The following is a 12,640-nucleotide window of genomic DNA, read 5'->3' as shown; positions in this document are numbered from 1 at the left end:
TTTTTACTATACTTTTTTTTCTAAGTGTACTTATACTTTCTTCCGTTATTAAATTGATTAATAAATTTCCTTCTTAACATTGTTTTTAATCTATAATTGATAAGATGATAGACACATAAAAAATTTTAAAATTTAAAGATTCTTTTTAAAATAGAAAATTTATTAGAATATTTAATAGTTTTTATGTATAATATGAAAAGTGCGTATTATTCTGAATAATGCATCAAATTTCCAATGAGATGCATTAAATATTTTTGAGAATATAATTTTTAAAAGGAAATGCCAAAAAAGTTCTGTGCACTTAGAATTTTGACTCTTTAGTATTTATCAAATAAATTTGAAACTTTTGACTGTATGCGTTTTAACTCTAAATTTCAAAACAAAATCGCAAAATTTGATGAAACAAATCTTCGTAACCATTCAAAACATTTTTGCGTATTATCATCTTACGTTAGAAAAAACTTACATACAAAATATTGATTTGATTTTTGTATGTATGTAATGGATGCAAGTTTAGCTGTAAAATCATGGAGAATTGCCACTCATTGCGAACCGAACCACATGGCTTAAATTAATTGCAAGTATCCAGATGGATATTTAACATGTATTTATATAATGATTAATAAACAAACCCACTATTCATACAATATTTATTTTATTTAAAAATTCAAGAATAAGAATTAATATCAATAATTTCTTATTTACAAAAATAGAGACCAAATGCTCACAAGTCATTGATCCCAAAAATTTACATAAAAAATATACCAGGGATGTTCTTTAGTTACAAAAGATCTTTTTAGAGAGCATAAAAGCTTTAAGCACACTATTTCTTCAATAAAAAGAACTTTAAGCATACTTTTTTGATTAAACAAAGGACTGTGACCATACTTTTTCGTCTACTTAAAAGACTGGAGGCATGCTTTTTGATCAATTAACACTACTGTAAGCACACAGTTTAATCATTGAAATCACTGTAAAACTTTTATTTCATCAATTAAAAACATTGTAAACATACTATTATAAAAACTGTGAACATTATTTATTATTATTAATTTGCAAGCTTATTATGTATTTAATTTATTCATTCACAAAATAACTTAATTAGCAACGAAAAAATATCAAAAGGCAAAAAATATTCTTTGGCAATAATAAAAATCTAAATAAGAAACTTTCAGTCTCGACGTCAGCTTTCGTTGGTTCCATTGTTGATTTTTAAGAGCCGTCATAAATTTATTCATTTCTCAACAATAACATGTTTGTTATAAACTCTTAATTTTTTGACAGTCTTACAGCTGCTTGTGGACATGGTGACAAAGCCTCGTCTTGTGAACGTTTCATTATCACAGGTCCTGACAGTAAAGAGATTTCTCACTGTCATGTAGCATCCCTCACGCTCTCGTCTAACAAGTTCTGCGCTGCGCAGTTCCCAGAAAACAACCTTGGTTCTCGACAGAGCTTGCACAGAGCCCACACAGTAACGAGAGTAGGCCGAATGCTAAGTGAGAGTGCTTAATCTTTCTAATACAGGGACTAGAAGTTCTTTGGTATAGTTTTAATGTAATACTAGTAAGTTTAGTTTAAACACGAAAAATGACTTTTTTTATATTAAGACTAGAAACATACAAAACTAATACGAGGAAATATATTTTTCAGTAAAGAGAAATTTTTGTACTTCACATTTATGTACATACATGATAATAAAAGGCAAACCATTTCACTAAAATATGTTTGACACTAATGGGCCTTATTTACAAACAAAATAAAATCAATCTCTATGGCGATAAATTTATTTGTAATTTTATGACTTCAAAAAATCTTAGTTTGATTTCTTATAAAACACAAAAGGAATCGTTTAACTTTTGATTTGAAAAAAATCAGAGTATTAGTATTTTTAGAAATATTTAGAATTTGTGACACATATTTAAAAAGTTTTTTATTAGTCATTATGTAGAAAAATAAAATTTTATTGTAAACTCATTTTTTTAAACTCTAAAAATCATAACGCAAGTAAGATACACTACATAACTTGATGTTAATTTTTTTTCTTCAAATTTTTAGGAGAAAAATTAACATTTAAGTGAATTAATTAAAAAAAATGGGGCTATTTTATTCGATAAATGCTTTAAGAGTTTAATAAAATTTGATAAATACTTAATAAGCAAGATTAATAAGTAGAAAGTAAGTAAGAAAATAATAAGTAAGAAAATTACCTAACGGAAGCATGTAATTATTTTAAACTGTAGAATGTAGCATTTGTTTTAATAAATTGATTTAATTGTCAAAATTGTACAAAGAAAGAAAGATAATTTAAATTTCTCACTTGTATGTTTTATCATGATATTTATACTAATCAAGTAAACATTTCTAAAAACGTGCTTATAAAAAGTGTGTATTATTAAAAAACATTTGTACTTATAAAAGTATAAAATAAATCGTATTTCAGCATGCTCCTTCGGTATTACTCATTGCTTTAAGCATGATGTTATTACTCTTAATGCAATATCGATTAACCACTTATTCTTTTCTCCAAATCAATATGATATAACAGCTTTTGTATAGATAACTTTAAATTCATTATAAAATAGATTTTGTTGTACTATAATTCATTTGGTCATCCCTTTGACACAATTCATTTATTGTCACAGCCAATAATGTAATAAGAACGATGTACAAAAATCACAACCTAATTCAAACATCAAATAATGACATCCCTCTTTCAACGCCAAACATCTCAAACTTTTGCTTCCGTAGTAAACTTGACGTGAAAAAGATAAGGCCGACGTGACTGAGGAAAGAAGAGGAGAAAACCACGAAAAGGAAGAGAAAAAAATATTGACCTTTTAACTCCCTGATTGGAATTATCACAGTTGCTGTTTGTTGGGGGCCAAACTGATAACAGAGGGGTTTGTTTCAAGAACCATTCCATTTTCTAGAATGATTTCCCCCGTTTCGTTTGGGGAGTCCAAGGGCGGAAAATGGGGCAGCTGTTGAGATAAGGCTGCGGACGTTGGCAGGAGAGGTGAGTGGACGAGTCGGTGGTGTGGTGGGGCATCCCCCATGTCCCCCTCCATGCTCACCTGTGGAAGATAAGATGAGGTAGAGCTAGTGGTTGAGACACTCGGAGATTTGCTGGAAGATCCTGTGCAAGAAAAACATCTCAATAAAAATTCGAACTAGATAATGAATTCGCATTAAATTCAAAAGTTATTCCTCAAAAGAAGCTGTATTTGCATCAGTTTATAGAATTTTATTAGAATAAATGTTGTAAACTATGCGAGCATTTATTTCAAATTAATGTTTTCTTTTCCGTAAACTGTAAAAAATAACTGTAAATGTTACAAAGGAAAAACGTATTTTTTGCAGAAAACAAAACCGTTTAAAGCTGTTAAAGCCATACACTGCGAAAAATTCCCGTTCTTTTTACCGATTTTCTCTGTACATTTGACGGCTTAAAGCTGTTTTGTTGACAAAACTGTTTTTCTCTGTTTTTCAACCTAAACACTTGCGGATTTAATGCTGTCAGTTCAAATTTTATTTTTTGCAGGCTGTTTTGCTTACCGTAAGATAATTCTACCTTTTTTTAAAAAATCATTTTATGATTATTTCCTGGTATAAAATGCAATTCTAATTAGTTTATGGTATAAAGAAAATATATATGAATAAAATTTTAATTTTATTTTATTTTCAAATTGATACTCTACCTGATCGTTATATTTCCTTAAATGTAACTAAGTTTTTGGTAAGTTAAGTTGCCAATTTTTATACGGGTGTGCCACTATAGTTTCAAATGTTTTTACACTTCTATGTTATTACAATAAGTTTAAAACAGTTTATGATTTTTCTTCATAATGAGAAACTAAAGTGAAGAGGTCAGATGACAGAGCGTTCGCCTCCCAATGAGGTGTGCCGGGTTCGAATTCCAGCTTCGACAAGCCATGTGAATGCTACTCTCGACTCGCACCTAACGCAAAGCAGTGTTTCATAAAAAAAATTTGAAAAATAACAGAATTTTTTTGTTAAAATAGCAGGCACCTGTTTTTAAATAACAGTAATTTCTCTGAAATAAATGGTTTTAAAAACAGCTGACCGTTTTTCCCCGTAAATTTAACAGATTTTTTAAGAGTTCTAAGAGAGTTTAACAAATAAAATGTATTAAAAATAATAAAATGAAAAACGATAACAAAAAGTCAGTTAATTGGAGTTATTAAATTGGTTACAGTTAATTGGATATATATATATATATATATATATATATATATATATATATATATATGTAACATAAAAAGCTTTTATTAATCTTTTTATGTTAGTTTCTTTGCTATAAAACAACCCCTACTTTATTACTAATTAATTATTCTATTTGAAATACTTTCTCACACTTTTAAAAGCCACATCCTGTTTCTAAATCTATTTTTAGCCAAAGTATGCATACATTTAAATAAAGATCTTTTTTCCCTTTTAAGCCGTGGGAATCACTCAAGCAAGTTCATTAACCAATTGTAAGTTCTGAGATTTCCCTCTTTTCCCTAAATAGAGACATTTTAGAAAATTTTTATAGATTTTCTTGTCTTAAGTGAAAAGTTTATTTTAATTGTATTAGTATGAATAATAACTTTATTTACTGTGATTATCAAGAAAGACTGAAAAAACTTAATCACAAAAAATTATTGAAAATGGAGATCTAACACTTCATTTTGACAGTAGTGTGTGTTTTTTTTTTATGATTCATGTTACTTTATATCTTGTTGATATTGCAAATATTATTATTATTTTTTTATTTTAATTGTGTCATCATAGGGAAAGTTTTGCAAAGGGATAATTTTAAAAAATTTTAGATATTAGTCAAAATTTTTCGGCGAGGGGGGATGTAACATAAAAAGCTTTTATTAATCTTTTTATGTTAGTTTCTTTGCTATAAAACAACCCCTACTTTATTACTAATTAATTATTCTATTTGAAATACTTTCTCACACTTTTAAAAGCCACATCCTGTTTCTAAATCTATTTTTAGCCAAAGTATGCATACATTTAAATAAAGATCTTTTTTCCCTTTTAAGCCGTGGGAATCACTCGAGCAAGTTCATTAACCAATTGTAAGTTCTGAGATTTCCCTCTTTTCCCTAAATAGAGACATTTTAGGATTTTTTGCAAGATTTTCCCTACCAGAAAGACTGTTTGCTGATGGAGTAAACTTCTCTTCTTCGCTCTCACTCAACTAAGAATGTTCAAATAAAAGTTACTCTGATTTAATTAAAATCCTGTGTCTGTTGTCCTGCTCGGTCCGACTGCAACATTTTACATATATATATATATATATGGAGAGTGTGAATTGAAAAAAAAAAGGCGCGTAGTATCAGACAACTATAAAAGTCTAAATTTGGTGACACACGTGCTCCCATATAATGTTATTTATTGAATTTATCTGACACAGCAAAGATAAATTAATAAAATATTTTTCGTTCATATAGAGCTATAAGTTAGAAATTATCACTGATGCTATTTTTAAAATATGTGAAAAACTGAATCACTTATAGTTAAAATTCAAAACAATGACTAACGCTTAACCAATCAGAAAATTCCATTTTGTTTTCCGGTTATCTCTATTTAATTAACGAATTAATATTTGAAAAAACAGTATTAATATCAAGTATGTGAAAAACTGAATCACTTATAGAAAAATTCAAAACAATGACTAACTCTTAACCAATCAGAAAATTCCATTTTGTTTTCCGGTCATCCCTATTTAATTAAGAAGTTAATATTTGAAAACAATGTGCAAGTGTCATTCACTACAAGTTCAAAGAAATGTGTTTTAATTTGATTGGATGAATAAAAAATATTTTATTAACGATTGAAAATTTGAACAAGATATAGGTAAAGTGTGAATTAATAGTAGGAATTAAGTAACAGAGATGAGAAAAGAAGCTGCAAGTCAATTTACTTGGACAGGTTCAATTGAAAAGAAGAAATGTTTATATAAGACTGAAAAGCGTAATTGGATCTTATCTTTAAAAAAAATCAAATGGATATTAGAACAATAGATCTAAAATAATTATGTTAGTAATAAAGGGGGACGTAAATAAAACATTCTAAAGTTTTATTTTCTTAGAACACATCAAATGTAATGACCATTTTTAAAATGACAACTCTATCTAAAAATCAAACATAAATGGAGTCACGGGACCCGTTTTTGTTAACTCAGCAGAAATAATTCAGTAAAATAATGATACAGAGTGGAAAAAATCCTGTGTAAGCATTAAAATATTTGGTTTTTGCTCAACAATAATTTTAAAACTGTTTATTGGAAAAGCTGTGTTGTATATTGCTACTAACGCAATTTTCACAACCAAACAAATTAAATTTATTTTTAATTAACTGTTCGTTTTATTGTAGTAAAATAAGAGGCAACGAATGCTGGAATATAACAATTTAGATGTACGAGTATATGATATATTCAGGGCTGATTGTGCTCCGGAAAAAATCCTGATTTCCGGATTTTTCACTAACAGTGATCCGGAAGTTTCCGGAAATCGAAAGTCCAGACGTTTCAAAAAATCATTGATCACTTAACTTTCCGGAAATCAAATTTTTAAAGGTGGAACTTAAAAACACAGTTTATTTAATTTGTTTGTAAGGGAGAGCCACAGAGATACTTTATAAGCTTATATTCATGATTAGTATTCATTTTTTATCACTAAATAGTTGTTATAATCATAAACTCAAAAAAAAAGACATATTTGTAAATTTTATTTACTTCTCCAGGTTATCATAGGTATGTGTAAATGGTATAAGTATGTGTAAAATTTTAAATATATTTTTAGTAAACTAAGAAATATTGAGAAAAAGGAAGAAAAAAAACCTTGTTTAAATTTTTTTCTAATTTGTAAATTTAAACTGTTTTTTTTTTTTTTGTTTATTTTTTTCAAATTCAGGAAATTTTCCGGAATTTTGACTTGGACTCACAATCACCCCTGTATATTAAAAGAAAGTATTGCGCGGGCATTATTTCTAAAATACTAATTTATATTTATTTATATTTACTAAAGACAAATTATAAATTAATTTGAATGTTTTAAATTTTTTATTTCAGTAATTAAAATTACTTAAAATCGCAGAATATTGGAATTGAGCAAAATACAATTTTATGTGTTATATCAATGTTCAAATGTTAGTAAATGTCTATAATGCAGTAAAAGTTACTCTTAGTGTAAAAACTAAGTATTATATATACAAAAATACGAGGATTCTTCTAAACGACTTTAAAGCTTCATCGCTTTTCTTATTAAACTGTTCAAATTAGTAATATAACGAAAAATTCATATAAAATACCAGTTAATATAAAATTATAATATATAAATACCCAGGAAATATAAATTAAACCTCTATTGAAAAAAATTAACTTAAGTAATCATGCAACAGCTCATTGAGGATCAAAGGGGATACGGAAGCTTAGGATTCATAATTTTATTACCAATGGCATGATCATATTAATGGGATCCCCATTTTGCACCACCGTTGTAATCAGCTTTGTGCACCATTAAGCACCAAACTCTTGATATTTGAAAAAATCAATTAAAAGAAATAAGATATGTGTTTGTTTGGTAAAAATCCAAATATTATAAGAAAAATATTCAAAATTCTAAATATATTTTTTTCCAGAGGTACTCGATACCGTATTTTTCACAAATCACAATGGCATTTAATTTAGTATGAAATATTATGAAATAAAAACCCCTACATTCAAATAAATCCATCGTTTACTATCCAGGCTGAAAAAATTCTAGATCAAATTACAGTAATAAGTTTGGGGGCATGAATGCATCATCCGTAAAATCAATTTTATCTTAAAATCCATTTATACCCCAAAATCGCTTTTTACCATAAAATATTATACCGTTTTTTAACAGTAATTACTTAATTAAAGTAATTCAGTGATTTATAGCTAATAATTACTGCAAAATTTACGGTACATCAGATTTTTTGTTCCGGTAAAATGGATATTATGGTAAAAAGTACCATCACTCCGAGTGCCGACACTTTTACCGTAATTTGAATTGGAATTTTTTACAGTGTGGTCATGTGATATTATTCTCTTATTTTTAAACGATTTTTTCTTACTTTTTTGATGTTATTTTAAACAATATGTTATATAAAAGGATGTTATATAAAAGGATCTTGGCTATTTGTAAGATAATTAGTTAGGATATTAATTAAAAGATATTTACTTTAATTTTTACGCCCTTATCAAAAACGAATATTCTTTACATTAATATATATGTATTAAAAGTATTTTTTTTACAAATCAGAGATAGCAAATTTGAAAATTAAGGTAATAATTACTGTAAAAATTATGGTGTATCAGATTTTTTGTTCCAGTAAAAATGGAATTTACGGTAAAAAGTACAGGAATCATGAAAACTAATTTTTTTACCGTAATCTAATCAGGAATTCTTTTATAGTGTAGTAATTTAAAAAATGAAAATGTTTAATAATAATAATAAAGTGAAAAATGTTTAATAATAATTAATAATATTAATAAAAGAGAACACACCATTGCTGGAGCCAATCCCTGATGAATGTCCCTTTCCCTTGGATGAAGATCCACTGCTTTTAGGCTTTCTTTTCCTTGTCTGAATAGAATCCTTTCTCATTGAGATGGGCCGATTCACCTAATTAGTGGAACATTTTATTACTTTATTAATATATCTTTTCAAAGTTTTAAGGTTTTATATTAAAGCTAGAAACTATTGATTAAATGAAACAATCTTAGGCAAACAATTATTATTTAAATATTAGTGTTTAATTTTAGGGAATTTACAATACCATGGAAATTATTTAAATTATTAATTTTCACTAGTTTTTTTTAAATTTAATCGTTTTTGAATCCATGTTTGTTTAACTGCTGAAATAGAAAAAAAAGAAAATGTTTGAAACAATTGAAAAATTGATATAAAAAATTAATTATTAATAACTTAAATCTACTGCTTAAAAAATTTCAGAACCAAATTTATTTAGTAATGTTTCATGCTTAAATAAAAAGATAATTAATATCAATTTAACGAAATATTTGTAATGGTTTGTTGATCATTTAATGAAAGTCTTTTTGTTTAGCATGTTTAGCTGTGTTTATATTCAGTTATATAAGAACTAATATTATTAGTAATATGTACTATATATTTAAAAATACTATATATGCATGTGTAAATATGAACATGCTTAGCTTTGCAAGTATGAGTGTGATATATTGATGTCTAGTTCTTTTCTCGTGAATATGTTAATGTTTGGCAATGTTCATGTTTATGTAAGTACATACTGAATTGACATTAATTTAATGAAATATTTGTAATGGTTTGTTGGTTTATAAACATTCAATGAAAATCTTTTTGTTTAGCATGTTTAGCTATGTTTATATTTAGTTATATAAGAGCACGTGTGCTATATATTTACGAATAATCTATATGTTTGTGTAAATATAAACATGATTAGCTACAGATGTATGAGTGTGATATATTAATATCTAGTTTTTTCTCATGGATATGTTAACGTTTACTATTTTTATGTTTAATTATATAAATATGCATTTGCTATATATTTGTGAGTGATATATATGGGGGAATATTAACATGTTTAGCCATATATGTGTATGAGTGTGATATATTGATGTATAGTTCTTTCATATGATGATTTTGCACAATATCAATATTTCATACATACGTATTTGTTAAAAGAAATGTCTAGCTCTACTGCAATAATAAGTATAAAATATGATTTTATAATTATAATATGCAACTGGTGACTCGACAAAATTGAACGTAATGTAGTTTTCAATTAATCAGAATGAATTACATGTAATTTTCAATTATTAAAAAAACATATCCTCTAATAGTAATATGTCACATTTATGCGTATCATATGAAAAATGTATAGATATTGTGTAATAAAGATATATTATACCATTACAGTAAGAATCTATCTTTAAATGATGTGGTTAAAACACTTCTTTTATTTTTCATACTATTAATCTGCCTAACAAGTAAAATGCTCGTAACATTATTTTCTACAAATCAGTTACCAGTACTTCTGATTACCGTCATGAAATAATGAAGTACGTTGTAAGCATTTATTTTTACTTATCATCCCATTTTCAATTTTTTGTGAAATTTCTTATTTTCATTGTAAATAATTGTTTTCATAAATACTTAATGCATTAGCAACTTAAACTTAATACCAGTCATTTAATACATAAGATTTCTTAAATAAACATCCATAACAAGAAATGGCAGTTTTTAGAATTGAATTTCAATTCATGTGTGTTTAAAAAACGTTTTTTGTAATTGTAATGATATTTTACTTAATATTATTCTAACAAAACAAGTTTATAATTTTGAGTTATTACTTTTTTTTCAATAGCAGAAAATATAATTATATAAATGTTTGCGATCAATGATTTTGTCTAATCATTGAAATTCTATTTATAATACAATTTTTACAGTGCAATTAAAAATTACATAAATAAAATGGAGAAAAATACTGAAATTGAGACTTTCACAATATCTTTATTTTATTTTGTTTTATTTATTTTTTACTAACTTTGAAACATCGTTTTTTATTCTAAGAAAATAAGCCACGTTAAGAATATTTTTGGATTTTAAACTTATGGGAGTTTTCAAGTTGTTCAATATTTCAAGCATTATTTAAATGTGTTTATTACAGTAAAGGAAAAGACAGAGATTTCTTCACCTTATTAAGACTTTGGCAGTTAGGACTTAAACTTAGTAAGACGGTTACCCAGCTTAGAAAAAAAAAACTTTGAGCTGCATTAAAAAAAACCTCTTTGTTACTGATATTTCACAGCTTAATTACATGAACAAAATTAAACGGACATCTTTGGTCTATTACATTTAAAAAAAAAACTTCTTTGTTTCTGATATTTTACAGCTTAATTACATGAACAAAATCAAACGGACATTTTTGGCCCGTTACATTAAAAAAAAACTCTTTGTTACTGATATTTTACAGTCTAATTACATAAACAAAAGTATCAGTTTTATGGTTCAACTTAGACTGAATTTTTCTGATAGTTTATACTTAGCGTGAATATTCGTAAAGCAACACTGTAGGAAATTCTGGATCAAATTACGGTATAATGTACTGGCACTTTAGGGGAATCATCCGTAAAATCCATTCTATCGTTGAACCCATTTTTACAGTTCAAAGTAATACCTTAATTCTTACAGTAATATTTATTTCATAGAATGATTCAATGATTTTTTAATAATTATTAATTTAAAAATTACGGTACATCAGACTTTTTGTCCCGTAATATGCTCCTGTAAAAATTGATTTTACGGTAGAAGTTACCGGTGCCGGTACTTTTTATCGGAATTAGATCCAGAATTTTGTTCAAGTTCATAGACTTTTATTTTAAACAAACTGTTTTTATATTAATTATTATTTTCGTTTTTGCTGTTCTGTTTTTGTTGCTGTAGTAATTTTCATTAAATCTTGAAGATCATTGAAAGATATTCAACTTAGTATTTTAAGTTTATAAGAAAATATTGTATAAATACTTTATAAAAATAAATAGATTAACAATTTTTCAATATCTAACGAGCATTTAAAGTGACGACTTTTTAATATAAATGTGCATAAAAATAATAATTTAAAAAAAATTAGGTTGTTAACAAAAATGTTCATTTCAAAAATAATGTAAATTTGGACACGATTTAATCAATTAATAAACTGATAATTTTAGAAAGCAGGGGAAATTTAATGAGTTTTTCTAATTATTCTTTGCCATCATAGAACAAGTGACATTATAAATTATATAAATGCTCCAATTACAATTAATGCTTTTATAAAGGTCCTTCTAGAATTTTTTGAGATTTATAACATTTAAACAATTTTTAGTGATGCTTATTAAATGACTAACTGTCTCATAATATTCAGGTATAATTTGAAAATAACAGAAAAAATATTTATTAATTAGTAGAATCTTTGCAAACTTTCTTATGTTCAGAAGAGTAATTTTTGCTTACTTCCTAACACAAATAATGTATGGAAAAGTACAATATGCATTATGTTCTATACAAAATGGTATGAAAAAAAAACACTTAATTTTCCGGTTTTAAACAGTGTAAAATGCTTTATACAAGACACTTAAGTCTTGTAAAATCTAAAAATGATCTATAATCATTAAATATTTAAAATCCTTTTAAGATTTTTCCTAAAAAATGAGCATATGAAATCAATAGTATACATACTACATTTTATAAGCAAAGATAAGTGTAACAATAAGTTTTTATAGTTTAATGTGTCTTAAAGTAATTTAATTTTTATTTTCCTTTTTTAAAAATTTTTGCTAGCTGCCTAAAAAAACTCATTTAAAATTTTAAATTATCGCATGATCTTTTTTCAAGAGAGCTTAAAATTACAGAGTAAGCGGCCCAGCATCTTTTAAATATGAAAAAAAAAATATTTCACTATAACTTCTATCCACATAGTAAATATGCGACTATTTGATGTAAAATTAAAGTGGCATTAATAGAAATATAGTACAAAGAGAGGGAATTACACAGCACTGAACATTAGTTAAAGTAAGTGAAGGAAAATTGAGTGAAAAAGTAAATAAGTTGAAAAG

The 12,640-nt window shown here is 26.3% G+C and overlaps 1 protein-coding gene across 4 annotated transcripts in view; it reads right to left on the bottom strand.

Annotated features, from left to right (window-relative positions):
* Positions 1 to 638: 638 nt before the first annotated feature.
* LOC107456131 (uncharacterized) overlaps positions 639 to 12,640 on the bottom strand; it is a 36,565-nt gene continuing 24,563 nt past the window's right edge. For all 4 annotated transcript variants that reach the window (XM_087167941.1, XM_087167938.1, XM_087167939.1 and 1 more), the window contains exons 6-7: positions 8,552 to 8,669; positions 639 to 3,139 (exon numbers count right to left, since the gene is read on the bottom strand). In XM_087167941.1, coding sequence (XP_087024067.1) covers positions 2,862 to 3,139; positions 8,552 to 8,669 — 396 coding nt within the window. In that variant the 3' untranslated portion in view covers positions 639 to 2,861. The remainder of the gene's footprint in view (positions 3,140 to 8,551; positions 8,670 to 12,640) is intronic.

The sequence above is a fragment of the Parasteatoda tepidariorum genome, chromosome 7 (assembly GCF_982258835.1).
Source record: "Parasteatoda tepidariorum strain Cologne lab strain chromosome 7, Ptep-v5.0, whole genome shotgun sequence".
Lineage (NCBI taxonomy): Eukaryota > Metazoa > Arthropoda > Arachnida > Araneae > Theridiidae > Parasteatoda > Parasteatoda tepidariorum.
Note: the sequence above shows the minus strand (reverse complement) of the source record. Positions and strands in the feature narration are given on the sequence as shown.